This window comes from Anas platyrhynchos, chromosome 5 (assembly GCF_047663525.1).
Source record: "Anas platyrhynchos isolate ZD024472 breed Pekin duck chromosome 5, IASCAAS_PekinDuck_T2T, whole genome shotgun sequence".
NCBI lineage: Eukaryota > Metazoa > Chordata > Aves > Anseriformes > Anatidae > Anas > Anas platyrhynchos.
In genome coordinates this window covers 25228619-25249650 of record NC_092591.1, presented here as the reverse complement: position 1 = coordinate 25249650, position 21032 = coordinate 25228619, and the positions used below count along the sequence as shown (strand labels likewise).

The 21032-nt window shown below is 52.2% G+C and overlaps 2 protein-coding genes across 2 annotated transcripts in view; one reads left to right on the top strand and one right to left on the bottom strand.

The window, feature by feature from the left end:
- Nucleotides 1-8904: 8904 nt before the first annotated feature.
- Nucleotides 8905-14240, bottom strand: FOXA1 (forkhead box A1). The gene is made up of 2 exons (XM_021273656.4): nt 13893-14240; nt 8905-11513 (listed from the first exon to the last, which is right to left on the bottom strand). Exons 1-2 carry the CDS (start codon nt 13962-13964, stop codon nt 10251-10253), a joined length of 1335 nt encoding a protein of 444 aa, XP_021129331.2. The 5' UTR covers nt 13965-14240; the 3' UTR covers nt 8905-10250.
- A 17-nt stretch (nt 14241-14257) lies between these two features.
- TTC6 (tetratricopeptide repeat domain 6) overlaps nt 14258-21032 on the top strand; it is a 71538-nt gene continuing 64763 nt past the window's right edge. Inside the window, exons 1-3 of the mRNA XM_072038465.1 lie at nt 14258-14398; nt 14918-15027; nt 16136-16625. The gene's annotated coding sequence lies outside the window, so the exon portion shown is untranslated. The remainder of the gene's footprint in view (nt 14399-14917; nt 15028-16135; nt 16626-21032) is intronic.

The window sequence follows — 21032 nt, the reverse complement described above, 5'->3', positions numbered from 1 at the left end:
TCTGCCAGTAGGGCAGACTGAAAGCCCCGGTCTCTCAGATGAAACATGTGCTAAAAAGTTCAGAACTACTGTGTGAAGAGCCGTCACTATCAGACAATATGTGAAAAACATCGTTTTCCTTGCTCATTTTTAGTGCAAGAAATGTATCTTCATGGCATCCAGATGAGACTGTACACTTTTTCTGAGCTTTAACCATCAAAACCGGTGTTAAAAAAATGTTGCCGGGCTCTCGCCGTCCCATCCTGCCAAGTGCTGTGCACCTCCTAGAGGCACTCGGAATTGCTCTTATTTAATTAGGTCTTATTTACTTATTACATTCCGGTAACACATGGGTAGCAACACGCTCTGCAGCGGGAAAAAGCCGCGGTCGGCGCCTGGGGAGCTGCCCACCGGATCCTCGGCCCTGCGGCCGGGGCAGCAGCGGAGCTAGAGCCCGTAGCACCCCTCAGCATTCCGAAGCAGCTCTTCGCTTTGCCTGGGGGTGTCCGGATCTCAGCTGGCTTCGTGTGGAAAGCAGGAGCGGATAAAGGACGGTTTCGGTGGGAGAAGGAGCAGTCGGACACCGCTCCCACGCAGCAGCCGGCTCTCTCTCGGCTGTCTCTGCCACCCATCTGGGTTCCTAAACGGCTTGCATTCGCACAGGCACACAAAAAGGGTTTCCCTGCATCAACCTGCATATCCCTGACTTTCTGCGCTTGGGCGTTTGCTCGCTTCTTCAGCCTGGGAGAGCACGATCCCAGCCAGTCTCACCTTCGCAATTGCCAAAGGGCTCCAATAGGGATGAGGCAGAAAGGGTTTCCCCTTTTCGCCGGGGCGACCCCCGCTGCTACCCCTTCCCAGGGCGGCCGTGGGGACCCTCGGGACCCCCCAGGGCCCTGGACTTGAGGCCAAATTTGACAGGCGCCCGCCGCCGTTGTTTCAGGGCGGGCTGAAGCCCGCGGATCGGAGTTTGGGGTCCGCACCTCGCTGGGCTTGTTTCCAAAGGGAAAAAGTTTCCCGTGGCTTCCCCTCCGCCGAAATTCCCGCAGAAGCTCAGAAATAAGGGGGGGGGGAGGTTCCCCTCGCAGCCCCCTCTGCCGCCCCGCGGATTGATGATGCTCCGTAATGCTCCGCCAGCACCACAGGGAAGGGGGATCCGTCCTAAACGTGGCTGCTGTTTCCATTTTCTATGCCTGATAGATTGCAAGGGAAAAAAAAATAACGATCAATCCAAATGAAAGTGATATTTATGGTATTTTAAATCCAATCGCCTCTGCATCTGTTTCACGGAAAATACAGCCGCGATTGGTAAAACATAAATCCACAGACCTTACTTCAACCTATGTGTTAAATCGTGGAATTTGGAAGAAAAAAAAAAAAAAAAAAAGAGGGAATTGTGTTTAATTTGGCGAGTCTCTTCTGTTTATTTTTGTTTAGCGCTGCATAGTATTACATGCAACTTTTGGCCCTGGGAGGGATGAAGGGCGGGAAGCCCTGAACTGATGTAAAACAGAAGAAATGCAGGCTACTTAATGTCTGACTGGTCCAGCGAGCTGGAGATGGTGCCATGTCCTGCTTTTTACTAGAAAGAAGTCTGGCGTGAAAGCAGGATCTTTGTTGCCTAGGAATTAAGTTGTAGCTGCTGCTTATTCCTTACCTGAACTCCTAATCCCCTGTTTGTGCTACAGCACAAAACAAATTATTTCTCGTAGACCAAAGAGCTCCCTTGTAACAATTAAAGTCTATTGTGTAAAAGCATAAATGGCGCATTGATCGTTAAGGTAAAATGACTTGTAAAAGGTAATTCTTGAAGTATGTGGTCATTTAATCTATACTTTGGAGGAGTCATTATGCACAGGGAAGTAAACTACAAACAGTAAAATGCTTAGTTAGCCAGTTAGCGTGTATGCTTTGTCTAAATAGACCTCAGCAGAAAGAAAGTGAGGTTTGCTCCTAGTTCTGGAGAAAACAAGGCATTTTGCTACTGTTTTTCCCCGGGAATATCCACATTATTCCCGATTTTTCTTTTTTAAAAATTTCTTAAACAAATAAACGCACATGCACCTCAAATAAAAATAAAACCCCAAAGCACTTCATGAGGTGGGAAATATCCTGATATCCTTGAACCTCGGACTCTGCTGAGGTCAGTGCAATCTCGGTCCACACTCATTAGGAAAAAAAAAAAAAAAAAAAAGGAAAAAATCTACCCCCTGCCCAGGGAGTGTTTAAAAGGAGGAGTGTGGATCCACATAAACCAGTCCTGTCAAGGTCAGCTTTGTCTTGTGAAAGGAAAGGCGACAGGGTCAGCATTATTGCACATGAGGAAATCCCCACGGGGATGGAAGGGATGATCTCTCTCTCCTTCTTTCTCCCCCTTTGGCCAAGTGTCCTTCACTCGGGCAAGATTCCCAACGAAGCCAATGGGCATTGGCTTCTTCCCCTTTGGGGGACGCGCAGCAGTCACTGGGAAGTTTGGAAAGGCGAATGGGTTCCTCGGTGGGAAGGCTGCGTGTCTCCGGCGTGCAGAGAGATGCGAGAGGCAGAGGTCGCACCTCGAGCCCATCTCACTGCCCGCGCCCGCGTGTGACACGCACAAGGCCCCGCAGCCGCCCGCCCCCCTTTAAGCACTCCTTGGAGTGTTTTGCTTGGCTTTGAAAATTAGCCTGTTTGGTTAACATCCGATAGAAAACATTTACGCTGGAAGCCAAACAGGCAAATATTTTAATCTCTCATATTAACACAGCGTTTTTTTCAATCGGGTGGGTTTTCTATTCCGATTATTTATTTATTTACATGCGCCTTCTTCATTCATTCGCTCCGTTCATTCATTCACTCGCTCGTTCCTTCATTCATTCATTCATTCACTCGGCCATCACTTGCCCTCCCCCGACGAGACTGGGGCCGACGGTAGCCCGGGATGAGCCCCAGGGGCGCCGACCCCCACCGGGCTTTGCTGGCCCGCCCGTCGCCCTAAGCCGTGCCGGGGCGTGTTTGGGGCTGGAGCCCCCTCCCCGAGCCCTACCGAGCGTCCCTCTGGTGCCTGCGAGCAGGCGGGGACCGCCGAGGGCCGGCGGCCCCAGGCGGGGACCCCCCCGGCCGCAGCCCTCCCTCTGCCCCGCCGGCACGGGGATAGGCTCGGGGCCGAGGCAGGGCAGGTAGAGCCGGACGGGGGCGGCCAGCGGGGCTCAGCCGGCCCGGCGAGGGAAATGTCAGGCACCTCTAACCCGGCCGGTGTCCACTCGGCCAAGCGAGGGAGGAATGCGCAGTCGGACCACCAACGTGCCTTGATCCGTACAATGCACCACTTAATACACTTCTGTAATTTAAACTGCTGGGGACCCCCTCCTTCCAAGCCGATTTTCGATATAGGTGTTTTCTCATCCCCCCCCCCTTTCCCTTTGAAATGCCCCCACCCCCCTCACCCTCCCGCTCCCTTTCTTCTGAGCCCCGCTCTCTAATTCTAGATGAGTATTACTTTGCTCTTTTCGTTGGCCAAGCACAATTGTGTTATTGGAGATAATGAATTCAATCCCCATCAAAGAGTATTAGGAGCGCCTTGGCCCTGTAGTGCCTTTTTTCAAACCGGGAATGAAAGGCAGAGAGAAAATTCTCTGGGTAGCCTCCGCGATGGCAGCTTTTGAAGTGAAGGGAGGCGGGCATTGTTGTTCACATTTTTGTCCATACGGCTGAAGAAAGACCGGCGGCTTTTGATGAGAAGATGAGAACCGCCTCGTAAGTTGAGCAACAAGTTAGATGGCGAAGCCTTACCGCTGCCTACTGCCTGTGGATAACATATGTCCCGCATTAATAGGGGCTCAAGGGAACAATTGCCCGGGGGGCGGGGTGGGGGGAGCTGTGCACCGGCTAGCGGCTCCTTCCTCCCCCTTCCTCCGAACCCCGATGCCCCCATGGGGGTGTTTTTAAGGGAGACTCGAGGAGATGCTGCACGGCTCCCGGCCGGGAAGGGACTCGGGGGGTCTGGGACGGGCAGGGCGCTTCCCTCCGCTGCCAGCCCCCGGCCATACTGCCGGGGCTCCTGGGGGCTGGGGCGCGATGCTGCGCGTGTGTCTGGAGGTGAGGGCATCCCCTATTCCCAAGCAGGAATCTTTCTCTTATTTGTATTTATTTGTTTCTGCTAAACGTGGAGTCGAGACTCGGTTTTGTTGCTCTGTTTCTTCTCCCTTGCCTTTTTGAACAACTTCATAACATACCTGAAGTTCGTAAAGTATTCCTTGGATAAAACAGCCAGCCAAGGAAAAAAGGCAGAGGGAAAACATATGTTGGTCACATCAGATAACCTCAGAACTGGAAAACTTGTTGCATACATTTGAATAAGTTCAGACATGCTCTTATTCCAATCTCCTGCCCCGCGGTTCAAAGATTCCCCGCCCCGGGGGCTTTATTATGCTAAAGAGGTCATTACTGAGAGTCACTATGGAGAGATCCCGGGTTTCAGAATGAGGCCCACCTCCTGGTCACCAACATGTTTACATTTTCCGCCGGTCATAACCGGAGGAAATGTGTGTTAGCAACCTGCCGGGCAGGCTCGAGGGAAAAAAAAAAAAAAAAAAAAAAAAAAAAAAAAGGAATAAAGGGGAAAATATATTTCAGCTGCTGCGCAGTAGATCGCAAATGTAGATGATTCACCGGGGAGCACTTAGAAGCAGAGGGCACAAAGGCGGTGTTTGCCGTGGGGATGGCTGCTGCCAGCGGACCAGCCCCGGCTCCGTGCGGAGGATCCCAGCCCCGGCTGGGGCTGGGGGTGCGGGGAGAGCCCCCTGCGGAGCGTGGGCTCCCCCCGCAGCCTCCCGAGCCTCGACGGCACCCGGCACCCTGAGTGCCCCCGCCCCGGTTGATCAGGATGATCTTCCCCATGCACGACCCCGGCACCCTTTTGCTGCCGAGAGGTGTCCGCAAGCTGAAATGCAGCCTCCTGAAGCGTGCCCGGCCGGGGATGCCAACCCTCCAGAAGCCCCCGTTCTCCCCCTCCCCCCTCGGCACCAGGTGAAGGCGAAGGACGGGGTCGCAGCCCCACGATGGGTTGGACCACAGGTGGGCATGTGTCGGGCTGTCCCCGCCCGACAAGGCTCCGGAGCCCACCGGGCCCGGGCCCGCTGCCGCCCGCCCCGGTGCCGCCCCCGCAGCGCCCTGGAGCTGTCCCCGCCGTGGGGGCGTCCAAGGAGCGCCCAGGGCAGTAATAATAATAATAATAATAATAATAATAATAATAATAATAATAATAATAATAATAATAATAATAATAATAATAATAATAATAAATTCCCCATTCTCTCGGTAGCTCTCTCTTGAAATAACGAGCAGGTGTAGGAGCCTTTGATAGGAAAATTAGATTGCCAATAATAAATCAGGAGTGACAAAATAACAACGGAAACCGACGAGGAACTTCCCCTAAAACAACCCGGCTGGGCAAAACCCATCCGAGCAGTCCTCCCGCAGCAGAGGGGCCATTCCGGGAAATGATCGTTTCAATGAATTCAGCTAAATATAGGAGTTTTGGGGTGGGGGGAAGAGAGGAGACTGCGTTTATTTTTCCCTCTTAGACCCAAATGGATCCCGTCATGAGGCTACATCTGTTTTAAATCCTGATGAGTGGAGACAAAGGTGAGCGCTGGCAGTTTGATCTGTCCAAAGTTCAAAGATCTGAAATCTCAATGAGTTTCTGTTTGAGGTGAAGGGGAGAAACACAAACACCATGGCACGGCTTGGGCCAGAAAGTTGCGCGGTTCGGGAGTGAAATGCGAGGTTATTTACACTAATCTATCCTTAACTGCTACTTTGTCACAATGGGCAGAATAATTAGTAGAAAATAACCAGAGAGAACAAAGGCAGGTTTTCTTCCTATCACATCCCATTTTCCACTCTTCCATATTTTTTTTTCTCCCGCTGAAAAGACCTGCAAATCGCAGAAAATGCATATTCTATTATTATTTTTTTAGCTATTACTCTGCATTTGCTGGTAGCCAAGAAACCCGGATTTGCTTTAAGAGAAAAAATGAACCTTTTTACAATGCAGCTCTTGACGTTTAAATAATCAAACTAATTGCATTTTTATTTTAGCTATTAACCATTATCCTGTATTTCCTAACCCAATCTTGCAGCGTGGGAGTGTTGCGAGAACTTACGTCTACATTCCTTACCTCAGTCACTCTCTGTGCACTATTGTGATGTGATTTTCGCCTGGTCATTGTGTTTTGTGTGTATTTCCACTTGTCTCCCCTGGAAACAAATACATATTAATTATATATATGTTAATATATACAATATATGCATCTATACACCTCCCGAGAGAACTTTTCATCCCATGTTTATGCGAGGATAATTTGCTTCTTCACGAATTAAAATCATCACCCTGAATGCACATGAGAAGTGTATATTTATTAAGTGTCTGTTTTAAAACATTTTTTTTCAAAGCGATTAAACACGTCTAGGCACACACGTACGCCTAGATCCCGTTTTATCACAGCGGAGAAGAAATAATACAAGGTGCGTTATTATCTCACTCAAGCGTTTTATCTACAATATTGCTGTAAAATTAAAAGAAAGCCAATCGCTCTAGTTGGAGTTACAGCAAGGGAGTTCCTTTATTTCTGGTTTGTGCTGACGGACCAGTACCATTCAAGTATTCAGTATCTACTCCACAACTCGAAACAACATCTGAAGCTACGCCAAAGGCTGAAGTGTTTTCTTGCGCCGTTCTTTTACGACCTGCTTTTTATTGACTTAGTTTCTGGAGGAAAAACTGCCCGGGAAATATTTTGCCTCCTCTTCCCGTCCGGCAAATTTTAAATCAATTCCTTCCACTAACCACACACCCTGCCATCGTTTGCCGATTTAGCTGCCGGGCTTGTCCATCCAGACCCCTAAAATGAACTTCCCTTCCCGATTTTGGGTGCCGGGGGCTGTTTTCATCCCATCGACTCTCCCCACCTGCGGAGAGCAGGGGCCGTGCGGAGGTGCCCGGGGCCGGGGCCCCCTCCCGCCGCCCTCCCCCTCCCGGTGCTGCCGGCCCCTGCCCCAGACGGGGAGCTCCATCGGCGCCCCAGATCTTCCAGTGCCTTCACGGAGAAATCCCCCGCCGCCCTGACCGGCTCCCCGCTTGGCTTTAATGACGCTAAATGAGCCGTTTTCGCTCCCTCGCACGTGGCCGGTTGGAGATAATTGCCGGGCAGGAAAAGGCGAAGCTCCCCTATAAATTGCGGCGGCGGCCGGAGGCTGCAGCCCGCCGGCTCCCCGCTTTGCCGGTGGCCTGGGGCTGAGTTCTGGCAAGGCAAAAAACCCGCATCCCCCGGCTGTCCCCCCCCCGGGCGGAGCCACCAGTCCGGCTGGAAGGAGATGCTCGTAAGCTCCCCTCTGAACGTTACGGGGCGGGGGGGGGGATATTCTCCTTTTCTATGGAGCCCACTTCCACCCTTGTTTTGCACCGGGGTATTCGTGAGCACGGGATTAAGGCCGGGCAGCTTGGAGCTGGGCAGAAAACAGGGGACGTTTCTTCCCCCTGTTGACTTCCAACGTGCTTTTTGCGACGACCCGCATCCCTGCTGTGTCAGGGAGTCACTGCCCGCCTCGGCCACCATGTACCCGCACCAAGAAAAAGAAAGAATATGGCCTGGGTGGCGGCGGGGCACACGCTGTATCCGTGACAGGCTCCGCTCCTTATCTCTGAGAGGTTTGGAGCCGCGCTGGTCCGCTTAAACCCTTTTACTGCCCACGCCCCGAATATTTCCATTACACACGGTCTGTGCTCCTCAGCTGATATGTGAGACCTGCTGCCTTATCGCTGGCGGTCGATTGATATTTTCTGTGTACAAGCCTAAGGCATTAAATCAATGTCTCCGCTCCGAAGTGGCATATTCTCTATAGGCTGGTCTGTGGGAGACAAGCGAAGTCCTGCTGAAAACGGGCTTCGTCCTGCCTTGATTTCGCACGAAGCTCCTTTTGGCAGAAAAAGTGGGACTTTAAATAGCATCCACCTGCCTGAACTTGGTGCTGAGCTACCTGGAGCTGCCCCTGGCTTCGGGGAATTTGGTATTGTTGGGTGGCTCACAAAAGGCAGCGGGCAAAGGGGCTGAGCCCAGAGGTTCTGGCAAAAGCTCCTGTTCCCAACACGCTGTCGGACCCACCCGCGGCGGGGTCCTCGATCCATGTCTCCGCCGACCGAGTGCCCCCACGCCACAAAATGCCGGAGCCGGCAGCGCCGTGTCCTCGATCCTGCCACCCACACCGAAGGTGAGCCCCCACGGCAGAGGGGCTCTAAAATATTTTTTCAATATTTTTTTTTTCTCGGTAGCAGCTTTGGAGGAATTCTGTTAGTTTGTGAGATTACCATGTGGTTGGCTTGGCTTTTCTTTTTTCTCCCACACTTAAATTTAGTTTGTCGCCGCTGTCCCTAACCCGTCAGGGGGGCAATTATGTGCTAATTACGGGAATTACACGGGCCTTTTATCCGGCCGTCTTGCACGAAGGGGGCTGAGCACGGCGAAATCTGTTCCCGTTTAAACCCCTCCCGACGATGCCTTGCTGGGGAGCAGCGCTCGCCAGCCGCCCTTAGCGGTGTCAGGCTGAGGCTCGGAGGCAGGACCTGGGCTCGGCCTTCCGTTCCCGGGGAAGTGGTGTCTCATCCCAGCCTCCTCGGGGCGAGAAAGAAACTAAAAGAAAAAAGGCAGCGCCGCCCGCACGCACAACGCCCCGCGATAAAAAACGCGCGCACGCCGGCGCAACCTGCGCGCCCCGCGCAGCGCTGGTCCCATCCTCCCGCAGCCACCCTGCCGGCCCCTCCGCGCCAGCTCCGCTGTGCAAACCGCTCCTCTTCGCAGTCCCCCTTCAGGGCTCCCTTTGCTTTTATCGCAAGTGGCTCTTCTGCCCGGCTCCCGCCCCATAAATTTGGAAAGAAATTGGCAGAAGTCGTTCCTTGTTAACATTTGATTTATTTAAAGTCCTTAACTGCAAATGATCAAAAACATACTTCACGCGTTAAATTCTCAGTTATCGTTTTAAATCAAAATATTTTTTTCAATTACAATCACATTTATAAAATTAACAAAATTTCTTAAATTCACTTGTAATTCTTTTTACTGTCATTTAAAGCAATTTCCAGCTGTAAAGAAAGAAAAAAAAATATAAACCATGCAATAAATTAAGAACATTGAGACAGCGAACAGGAATAATAATAAAACCCGTCTGGCTATGCTAACACCGTGTAAAACTGTGGAAAGTGCATTAACACTGGATGAAACAAGCTAACGATGGCGATAATTAAACGGCCACAAAAAAAAAAAAAAAAAAAAAAAAAAAAAGTGTGGAATTTATTAAACAAGTCGGAAAAGGAGAGAGAGAACGAGCTCTCCTCTTTTCCTCTTTTCCTTTCGTTTAAAAGTCAGCGTTTCCTGGGGGAGAGGGGAAATAACCTTGTTTTACGTACATAGCCCTAGCTGGTACACAATGAAGAGACACTGAAATTAAATAAGCATGTCATCCACATGTTGACGAGAGTTCCTGATGAACGAGAATCTTCAGTAACAGATGGGAAGAAAAAAAAACATCCAACTGGTTGTGACCTCTTGTAACTTTATATTACATCCCAAGACAGGTAACACTTGGAAAAAAAAATAAGAATAAGGGTCGTATCCTGCACTCCAAAGCTCCAGTTGGTCCCCTCGGGAGTGCAGGATCCGGCCCGCAGCATCTGGGTGTATGCGGGTTGTACTAGCCGAAGGTTTATTTTGCAAGTATCAAAAGGATGATCCGAGAAAGTAAATAGTCCTCTTGTTGCTTAGAGATTCTCTTAGTGTTTTGCTACTTCACAGCAGTATTGTCCTTCAAAGCCTTTTTAATTAAAAAAAGCCTTAAACATCTACTCGCTTCTTCATCTCCGTATTGTTAAAGTATTGCCACATACCTGTAAACTTACATGAGATTATAGAGCACAGAAGGGGGGGATGAGGGGGCGGAAAGCACAAACAAGTAGTTTACAAGCTCAACATTTTTTTTCTTCTTTTTAATAACACCCTGCAAAGGCTACGGGGATCTCGGGGGACCGAGGCCGGCGGGCGGGGGGCGAGGGCGGGTATGTACAATAGGGAGGCGGCCGGCTTTGCAGGAGGTCGTGTTGGATAATAACAGCACACGACGCGTCGGGAGACAACCAGAAAGTAACAGTCCTGTGCACGCAGCGTGCGGGAACACCTCGGGGGGTCACAGCTCGAGGGAACGGGGGATGGAACCCGAAGGGGAGCGGGGCGCGGGGTGCGGAGCTACGAGGTGTTTAGCACGGGTCTGGAATACACACCTTGGTAGTAGGAGGGCTCCAGGGCCGAGGGCTCGATGCTGCTCCGGCCCGCCATGGAGGCGCTGCCCAGGGGCAGCCCGCCGGAGATGCCGGCCCCGTAGGAGGAATATTGCAGCGCCTGCTCGTAGGCTTTGAAGTCCAGCTTGTGCTGCTGCTCCGAGGAGGACATGAGGTTGTTGATAGAAAAGGGGTGGTTGAAGGAGTAGTGGGGATCCCCTTTGAGGTGGAGCTGGGGTTCGTGGGCTAAGGAGTGAGGGGGGTGCGGGACGGAGGCCAAGGCGGGGACGGAGCTGATGGTGGAGGAGGCGGCCGAGGCCGAGGTCTTTAGCTCCGTGCTCGATCCGCTGTGGTCCATGGACGAGGGGCTGGTGGACGGGTTGGAGCTGGAGAGGGAAGTGGCGGTGTCCAGCTGCGCCGTTTTGCTGTGGCCTCTGTGCAGGGGGGAGTTGGAGCTGGAGCTGGAGGCCCCGGCCTGATCTTTCCTGCCCTCCTGGGGGGCTTTGCTGTTCGCCGGCTTCTCGCACTTGAAGCGCTTTTGCCGGCGGAGGTAGCAGCCGTTCTCAAACATGTTGCCGGAGTCGGGGTGCAGGGTCCAGTAGGAGCCCTTGCCGGGCTTGTCGGGGGAACGGGCCACCTTGACGAAGCAGTCGTTGAAGGACAGCGAGTGGCGAATGCTGTTCTGCCAGCGCTGCTGGTTCTGCCGGTAGTAGGGGAAGAGGTCCATGATCCACTGGTAGATTTCGCTCAGCGTCAGCATCTTGCTGGGCGCCTGCTGGATGGCCATGGTGATGAGGGAGATGTAGGAGTAGGGCGGCTTGGCATGGGGATAGCTCCGTTTGAACGTCTTGGCGTCCCGCGTCCTGCCCAGGTTGGACTGCGTGTAGGCCATGGGGCTCATGCAGGGGTTCATGCTGCTGTAGGGGCTCAGCCCGTTCATGGGGGCGGGCTGGGCCGACATGGCGTTGATGCCGCCGGGGCTCAGCGCCGTGCCCATGGCGGCCACGCCGGCCGGCATGCCGTTCACCGGCCCCGCCGAGCCCGCCGGCATCCCGGCCACGGCACCGGGGCTTAGCCCGGCTCCCAGCCCTGTGTTGGCGTAGGACATGTTGAAGGAGCCGGAGGTCATGTTGCCGCTGGTCGTCATGGTGTTCATGGTCATGTAGGTGTTCATGGTGTTCATGGAGCCCAGCCCCGAGTTCATGTTGCTCACGGGCACCGAGGAATAGGCCTAGGGCAGCCAGACGGAGAGAGGGGGTTAGGAGGGAGAGGAGGGGCAGCCCCCGCAGCCCCTGACCCGCCGGGGCCGATTCCCGCCCGCCCGTCCCCGCCGCCCGGCACCGCGGGAGCGCTGCCCCGGCTCCCCTCGGAAAGGCCGCTTGCGGGATGAAAAGGCCAATTCATATTTAGGCGTGCCTATAAATAAATACACGCGGGCACACGCCGCCGTTTTCCCGGCCCGCCGAGCCTCGGCCGGGCAGCGCCGACCGCGACCCGCCCGGGGCAGCTCCGCGCCCCGCACGCTGCGGCTCTGCCTGCCCCGGGAGGAGCTCGCCTCCCTTTCTTCCCCGAGGTCCTGTAAATTTTGGAGTCCGATGGGTTAGCAGAACATTTAAAGCCATCTGATTATTGAAGCTGACGGGTGCACGACGTGCCAAGGAGAGATATATCTGCCTGCCCTTTCTCAGAATAACCTTGCTCATCTCTCCCCTCGCACTGATTTAAATCGCTACACTAGGTGTGACAGCATCTTGTCACAAATTAAATGAAAATAAAAATATTTATAAAAAACCGACAGCTCATGTCCTCACATTTCACGTACGGAAAGGTAAAACGTGCTTCCTCTTTGAACGCATTTGCTAAAAAGTCAGTCTAGGAAGTTTTTTGTTTTTTTTTTAAAGAATTAAAAATAAAGAAAACACAACGCAATTTCTCCATAGTATAAACAGCCTGAGCTTTCCCTGCCTGTGATTTTCTGCAATCGTCCAACGTGCAAAAATTGTAGAGCTCTACTACTGAACACAACTCTTACAAAATGCAGAACCTTCGAGCCTGGAAATGTGCTTTCCAGTACGGCAGCTGATGAACAGGAGGGAGAAAGACGTTGCAAGATGTATTCCCAGTTTCCCTCGAACAAAAGCAATAGAGGTAAGGGAAGGATGTTCAGCGACGGTTAAATGTCACTGTAAAAATCGCTGTTATTCACTATAGATTCCACGAGCTTTATAAATGCGGTTTTAATTTAGAGGATCACGGTAATTATTGGCGAGGATACAGCGCGGATGGGTTTTCCACCTTGCATCCGTGTAGTGATTCAAATTAAATAGCACGGGAGGAGAAAAGATAGAGGCTAAAAAATAGCAAAAGGGAAGGTCGCTTAACTTTATGTTCGTGGATAATGAGCATGGCGAGGATAAATGACTGTGGAAACGATACATAATTAGGATGACCCTTATTTGCCCTTAGCCGGCTTCCCTCTATTAAACAAGGTGCCAGCAGGGTGACACGTATCTGCGTGTGCCCGCGTGGCCCTATGGGTGCTGGGTGCAAGCCTCGGGGTGCAGGGACGAGGCGTGGGGACTGTGCAGCCGTGTGTCCGGGTGTGCTGATGCAATGCCTGTGCGCGCACACCTAGGTGCCTGGTTTGCTACCACACTTCCTTAAAACGGCTCCTGCCCGGCCAGCGATACGGGGGGGGTTCTGGTGGTGCTGCCGAGCGCTGGCTTCTCCCGGGGACCCGGGCAGAGCCGCACCGGCACGGTGTAAAACCAGGGCCCCCACAAGGCCGGGCTGTACCCGGGGGCGCTTCCGTGGCCCACTCCCCGGCTGCGTTTGGGCCGCTGCTCCCCTTCTCTTGCACCGCGCTGGAAAACAGCCGGGGGCCGGGGCCACCTCCCGGGACGCCGCGGGCCGGCTGGGGGCGGCCGGGCCAGGCCGGGCCGGGGCCGGGGCCGGGGCCGGGGGCCGGGGCCCGGGGCCCCCTCCCGGTGCGGGGAGCCGGGGCCCTCTCTCCGCAGCGCCGCCAGCCGGCCCGCGGCAGCAGCGCACACCGCAGGCGAGCCGTCTTGAAAAGTACGAACAAACGGCTATTTAATTATTTATTTATTCTTTCTTTTCCTTGTTTTTTCCTTTTTTTTTTTTTTTTTTTTCCTCCCGGCTTTACCAGGTGAGGACCCCAGCGGGGGGCTCCGGGCCTCGCGGGGGGAAGGCGCTGCCCGCGCCTCGGGGCGCGCCCCGCTCCCCGCCGCTGCCATATGCCGGGGGCCGGCAGCGCGGCGAGTCCCTGCCTCGAGCCCGGAGTTTTCGGGGCGCTTTTGTGCCCGCCCGGAGCGGAGATCGAGCCTTTCGGGGGAGCTCAAGGGTTGCCCCCGGCCTCCTCCAGAGGGCTCGCAACCGCCCCGGTTCTCCCTCAAGCGCCTCCAGGCCGGGTGGATTTCCTCGGGGAAGCCTGGCCGGTTTCAGCGTTGGAGGGGAGAGGCACGTTTGCGCTGGCCGGAGTGCAAAGCGATTCCCGCGGCCGCTGCCCCCCTCCGGACCCCCAGACCTCCCTCCGGCCCCCCTTCTCCCTCGCAGAGGGCAGCAGTGGAGCCACAGCCTGGGATTTACTCACCTCCTGAGTGTCGGCGTAGTAGCTGTTCCAGTCGCTGGTTTCATGCCCTTCCATTTTCACAGTCCCTAACATTATGGAGCCAACCTGCCCGGTGTAACCATCCAGCCCTCTTGCAAGCGAGCGACGGGCAGCAGGAAAAGAGCCCGAAAGCCCGACCTAGCAGGAAGCCAGCTCCCAGGAGAGGCGGAGGGTGTTCAAATCTCCTCTATAACAAGCCAAAAATAAGGCAGGGAGCGGTGTGGGGCGAGACAGTTGAGAAAGTGAGGAAGTGCCGGCTGGGATGTGAGTGGAGTTGAGCTGATGTGGATCTTACGTCGCAGAAGTACCCACCTCCTCCTCCTCCTCTCCCCATTTGTCCGCCGCACAAAGGCGTTCGCACCTACAAAGCCGGAGATGCACCTGCAAACAAGGCAGTTCCCCTCGCCTGCAACTCCCCCCGGGGCGGCACTTTATTTGCAAAGCAGCGTAATTGGTTTAAGCTTGCGGGAAAAGAAGAAGAGACGGAGGTGGGAGAGGGGAAAGAGAGTAGGAAGGGGGGGGAGGATCCCACCCCTTTCAGATGGACAGAACAAATGCTAGGAGGGATCGCTGGAAATGAAACGAGGCAGATAAGGGAAGGGCAGCCCCCTCTGTTTGAATAGAATGCAAAAGGCCATCCAGCCTTAAACCCCCGAGATTAGGGGCAATATTTACTAAAGTCCGGTAGATGCTCCTTTAACTCGATGGCCGGGACGTGCTCCAAAGTCCCAAGCCCCGCAGTCAAACACGCTCCCCCCGCTTCCCCCCCCCCCCCATTCAAAGCTAGGCACGGCGCAGGTGCTTCTGCGCCCCCCGCCCCTGCCGCGGCGCCCCCCGCTCTGCGCTGCGGGCGGCCGGCAGCGCCTCGGAGCCCTCCGTGGGTTGCACGGAGCCTCGGACCCCCCTCTCCCCCCCCCTTTGGGCTGCCCGGAGCCCTTCAAACGGGGCTGCCGCCCTAGGGCTACGGTGATGGTGATGGTGTTTCTTTCTTGGTGTCTTGCATTTAGAAACCCCGTGAGTCACGGCGCAGAGACACAACACTACAGACACCCAGTGCATGCGGACAGAGGCTTGAATGCGGATTCACCGAGGTTAACCTCCACTTGGCAAACATCAGGTGAGTCACTGGAACCGTTTAGTATCTTTACTAAGGAAAGCCTTCAGGCCAGAAGACTACTTGGGAAGCCTTCTCTGGTGCCAGGCACCCAGGAGCAGCAATTAGAAGTAGCAGCTATCCCCTTACCAATTTCTCGCTCCTCACCTTGATTTCTTGAAAGGAAGAGGGGAGGAGGAATCTGCGTGGGCTGGAGGGCAAAAAGGGACAACAGCGATAAAACAAATCGACGTTGGAAAAAGCTCCTTAAAATATGGATGTAGGGAATCGCTCAGTCTTTGCAGACGGATCTAACATACCCTTGTTGTGTTCCTACCCTGCCCGGCTCTTTGAGTTTATGTCAAGACCAGAGACTTTTCTTGGGTTTCTAGTCTTGATCTTTTTCTCACCCAGTTACTTTTTTTTCACCTGATAACAAATAAATAAATAAATCCAGAAATGAAAATAATAAATACCCCCACCTACAAAATCAACCAACCAAATCAACCAAATAAACAACATCCCCCCATCCCTGGCTATCCGGGGAATAGAAATTTGGAAGGGAAATACAATTTATTGGGATTTTGAAAAACTTTGGCGTATCATATCATGCAAAGTAAAATACACAGCTGGGTCTGAATTTCTCCCTTGCATGTTTATTGTCCAGTAAGATAGCAATTACTCCACACTGATTTGTTCTCCAGCGATCTGCGAAAACGTCACCGTCAGTCACGATTTTTTGAAAAAAAAAAAAAAAAAAAAAAAAAGTTTCTTATACAGAGGAACCAGGGATTAAAATGACGAGATATAGGTTATATAAATGAGTTTTCTGTTATCCCTTTCTTTGTTCTTTCTCCCCTCGTCCTTCTTTCTTTAAATCTGGCAACAGAATTAAGTCAAATTATTGAAACAAACAGAACTCTGGAATCAGCAGACAAGAACAGGGGATGAAAATATGTCTTGAAGGAAATAAAATGATGATAAAATAAATAAATAAATAAAAGTACTGAGTTAAACCCTACTTTTCCAAGTGGTCAACCTACACAAACGCAAATTGGAGCAAAACCTAGAGGAAAATCTAAGTGATGCTAAAATTGCGGTCTTTACGTATGCACCCTCCCTCTTTCCCCAGTGGGAACAGTCCATACGCCTGAACACAGAGCTCCTATACTCGTTTAATTCGGTGCTTAAGTCTGCTCGGGAGCCTCCCAGAAGAACAGACGCCTCCGGCGAGGCTGGGAGGGGTTCACCAGCCCCAGTGCCCCGCCGGCGGTGCCTCCCCGCCGTGTGACCTCGGGGCGGTGCTGCCCCGCTTCCCAGGGCACAGCCCCGCGGGAGCAACACCCGCCGGGCCGTCGGGCAGCCCACGCAGGGCTCGCTGCGTACCTGGAAAAAGAGCAGGCACGAACCCGACGGGCGGCACGCTCCTCGGATGCCGGTACAAAACGCGGGGCCGTTTGGCTGGAACCGCCCCCGAGGCGTAGAGGGCACCAGGTCCCGCTCCTGGCTGACCGTGCCGGGCCGTGCCATGCCGGGCCGGGCGTTGCGCAAAGCCGCAGCGCCTCCTGTTGTCCAGCTGCGGCTCCGGGCTCTGTGCCCTGTTCCTAACGTTGCTCCCGGAGGTGAGCGCACAGGCGGGCTCCTGTCTGTAATCTTCTTAGAGAGCGTTTCGGTTCGTTGTGCAGATCGGTAAGCCCGAGGCAGAGTTAGCCGCTGCTGGAAATTCCCTTCAGCCCAGGCTGCTGTGCTGTGGCCCCGGCAGCTGAATGCTTTCCTTGTGTGAAGCAGCGCATCAGACGGGTATGCCCGTGACCATGGGAAACGAGGGGATTTCGGTAGTTCCCCTCGGCCCGCTCCTCCGTGCCTGCGAAGCCCTATCTGGGATGCTCGGAGAGTCCGGCGCAACTGGTCCGTGCCCTTTGCAGCAGCCTCAGAGGCACGGAAAGGGCTCTGCTAGGATGCAGGACGCGTGGTACCGAGCAGGAGCTCTTCGGGCTTGCGCCTTTCTAGATTTCGGGACGGGAACCGTGGCCCGGTTTGCACGGAGCCTTTCTCCAGATCTCGTTAGAGCACCACTTTCTCATCACTTCATGCACCGTTTTCCCCCATGTTTATTTATTTATTATTTATTATGGGGAGCTACTTGTTCACCCTGGAGAAACGCGCAGGCGAGCTGTATTTTCACTCTTTAAACGAGAGCAGGGTCTCGGCTCCTGGCTCCACCGGTGCACTGCCAAGGGGGGAAACACGATACCTGTCCTAAAAGAGGGGAGCGTGCGCACACACATGTCTGTGGGAGTGGGTGTCGGGGCTTGGCTCACCCACGGGTGCCCAGAAGCAGCCCTGGCAGCAAGGGCTCGGCCCTGCCGTGCCGGGACCACTCAGCAGCCGGCCGCTTTTTGGGACGCGCATGGCCTCTTTTGGGGACGCGCGTAGACAAGAGTCCCTCTCCCGTGGGAAGGGGATCCCCGGCCACGCCGCGGGGACCAAAACCCACGCGGGGACCGCCGGTGCCCCTTGTCCAGCGCTGTTCGGGAGCGCCGCCCGCAGGTACTGTCCCACGCGTGGGGCGGGCGAAGGATGGAGCTGGCGGGGGCTTTAACTGTACCTCCGGGGGATGAGGCAGCGCTATTTTAATCTGCTCCTGCCTAAGAACCACTTGTCCTCTGGAAGAGGCAGCGCCCGCTGGCCAGCTCCTCGGTTTGACTCGCAGGGTTTATTTAATTTTATCCAGATGCCGTCGCCCAAGGGCTGGGGATCTGTCGGCAGTGTTTGTGTGGGGCAGGGCTCTACCTCGGAAAGAGGCTGCCAGGCTGTCTCTGCATCAGGATGCCTCCCTTGCTCCTCACTCTACAGCCGCCCTTTCATTTCTCCGTCTCTGCCTCCCGCAGAGACCCAGCTCCCCCATCCCTCCCGGCGGTGGGAACCCCCCGGGGGCTCCACCTGTTGCCGACCCCAAATCCTCCCCACCCACGCGGGCAAACAGGAACCGCGTGGGAACCTTGCCGATACCCGCAACCGGGATAGGTACCGCCCACCGCCCTCTGCCTCCCCGCTGCTCTTCGTCTCCTTCATCCTCCCTCCGGGGCTCAAGGAGGCTGCGGAGCCTCCGGGGGCCCAATCCTGCCGGGCCCGAACCGTCGGGGCAGCGGGGGCGCTCCCACGCGTGTCTGGGGGCTTGCTCCCGGTGTGCGTTTTACGGGCACCCTACGAGGCCCCGGGGACGTTGCACAGCTCGTGCAGAGGCAACTTTCTGCTGCCACACTTTGTTTTACTTTATTTTATTTGTCTTCGTTACCTATTATTATTATTTACTTTATCTCATTTAATCTAATTTATTTTTATTTATCATTTTCTTTTTAATTTTAATATAATTCATTACAATTCATTGCATTTCTTTTTTTTTTTTTTTTTTCTGTGCATCATTCAGCACACAAGTAGACATGAAAGACCTGAGAGACATTCCTGACATAAAATAAATACATACCTCCATCTCTGAAAATACATATCCGACCAATTAAAGGAGAAAGAAGGACAAATAACGAAATGAAAAGCTACAAATAAGCTAGTGTCCGACGGTGGCAGAGATCAGAGTAAGAAAGCAGTTTACTTTTTCTTTATTGTAAAAAAATAGCTCCTTAAGTAGATAAATCATGATCCAGTGTATACAGTCACTTCATTTTTGCTAATCGGGTAGATGTGAGTATGTTGTTTGCAGAACTTCAGCTGGTAGGATGCTCACAGTGCAGTATGTGATTGGCAAAGTCTGTCTTACTTTACATAAAAATAAATGCTTTTGACATTTCACACAATTCAAGATCAGCCGTGTAGGTATGTATTTCATTTATTGGGTGCATTATTTATGTTATGATTTACTGAAACATAAATGGCAATTCTTCCGACGTGTGTTTCAATCACTGTGTCAGTTCTGATGCAATTGCTCTACGTTTTTGAAAGTTTTCTTTGTTTTAAGTGTGCTCTGTTTCTGAGCTGAGAAAGGCTTCATCGACTGCTGTCTGTCCTTTCTTTTCTATTTTCTTTCTTTTTTCTTTTTTTCTTTTTTTTTTTTTTTCCAACAGTACCTGTTCATTGAAAAAAAAGGTATTTCCACTCCTCATGAATCTGACTTCTCCAAAACCTGCAGTGAGTTCTCTGTGAGAACATCTGTTTTACTGATGCAAGCCAAAGATCCATCCCTGTATTGGTCAAGCGATGCAGAGCTGATCAGCTCCTTGGGATATTCATGTCAATATAAACACACCCGTTCTTCTGCAAACTGACCTTTCTAAGCAGAAGGTTGAGCTGGCAACTTGGATTTTGTGTGGTGTAGAGTGTAGAAATGCTACTCTTCTATCACTGCATAGTACCATGTTTTCATTTTTTTTTTTTTTTTTGCCCTGATTTCCCTTACCTGTACAAAATATTCATTCTCCTCTGTCTCTACAGCAGTTTTACAGAAAAGCATGGGAGAGACTAGTATCCATCATAACTCTTTCTCAGCTGGCTTCAGTTCTGAAAAATCAAATGTACAAAATCAAGGCTGGCTTATTTAAAGTCTTCCCCAGGGAGCAGTTCCACAGCTTTACCCAGCTTGCAGTTCCTAGAGCACAAATGAATTCAGGCTGTGTTAACTGCACATTTTCTTGAGCTGTATTAATACGGACACTCAGCATTGTGGGATGTGTGGCAGTGTGATCACTCATATAGAAACACTTTGGCCATTTATACCATCAGGGGACATACACTAACCTGCACATAGAAAAAAATGATATTTACCCTGGAAAAGGATGTCTGGAGGCCCTATGTAACACATACCATAGTTTTACATTGAAATGTGAGAATGTGAGTGTCAACTGGTAATACCCTAAAATTATAAGCAAGACACATAAAATAGGACAGTCAACTCGCATCTATGGGAAAGTAGAGGAAGGTCTGGATTCAGTAACATTTTAGGACTCCTCAGGGGCAGCAGCTGTTCAGTAGTTTGGAGAGTGGTTGGCTCTCCCAGCAGTTGGCCTGAGCTTCTGCTGCTCCTTCAAGCATTTCAAGGGTAATTCTTCCTGCTGAGCAGATTTGAAGAGAATGACATCAGGAAGGTCACTTAGCTCACCATGAGCCTTCCGTTCCGCCTTCATGTGAGCTCACTTCTCTTTGCAACTACTGGTGAGACAAGGAAGAGGCAGGGCTAGGCAGATTTCATTCATTCCTCCTCCACCCTTCCCCAGTGAACAAGGAAGCTGCCTAAATGTTTCTGAAGTGCATGTGGTTTCAGGGTTACTCCTTTTTAGGTAGCAACTTAAGGTGGGATGGTTGGGAAGTAAGCCAACACTGCTTTCCTTCATGTCCTCCGAATGAGAGAAATTCTGTCTTCCAGCCCAACAGTTTCATAGTTGGATCAGGTGGCTTTCTTACTACCTGTTGAACATTGAATCTTTAGCTCTTTTTCAGGAACCACTTGTTTTATGCCAGAAATCCTGTAAATCTTTTCTAACCTTACCCTACAACACAACTGAAACTTCAGCTTTTGCAGACACCTCTCCTCACCCCTCGCAGGACATTTCCTTTTGCTGAAGAAACTAAGCAGATGTAAAGATTTTTCTTGTGATTAAATAGGATTTCATTGTCCTTCAATACTGACACTTCATCTGTAAAACCTGAGGAGAACTCTTCAACTGTGAGATCTAAAAGCACACATGCATTGCATATAGATAGATAGATAGATAGATAGATAGATAGATAGATAGATAGATAGATACACACACACATTCACTGTCAAGTTGTTGTCCTAAGTGTAAAAAGGGTTGGGGTAGAATAAGGGTCTGGAAAATCTGTTTTCTAGTATTAACTGAAAGACAATAGAGAACAAAGATAACATGATCAAGTTTTAAATCTAAAGCTAGTAAAGGGCTGAGCCCAGCAAAGATTTTGGCAGGTGTCTAGCTGTAATTTCTTGATTTATTGCTTACAACCTTTTTTAAAGCCAGGAGTGTCTCTGACCTTGTGCCCATAATAAAGGCTGTGTGTGATAG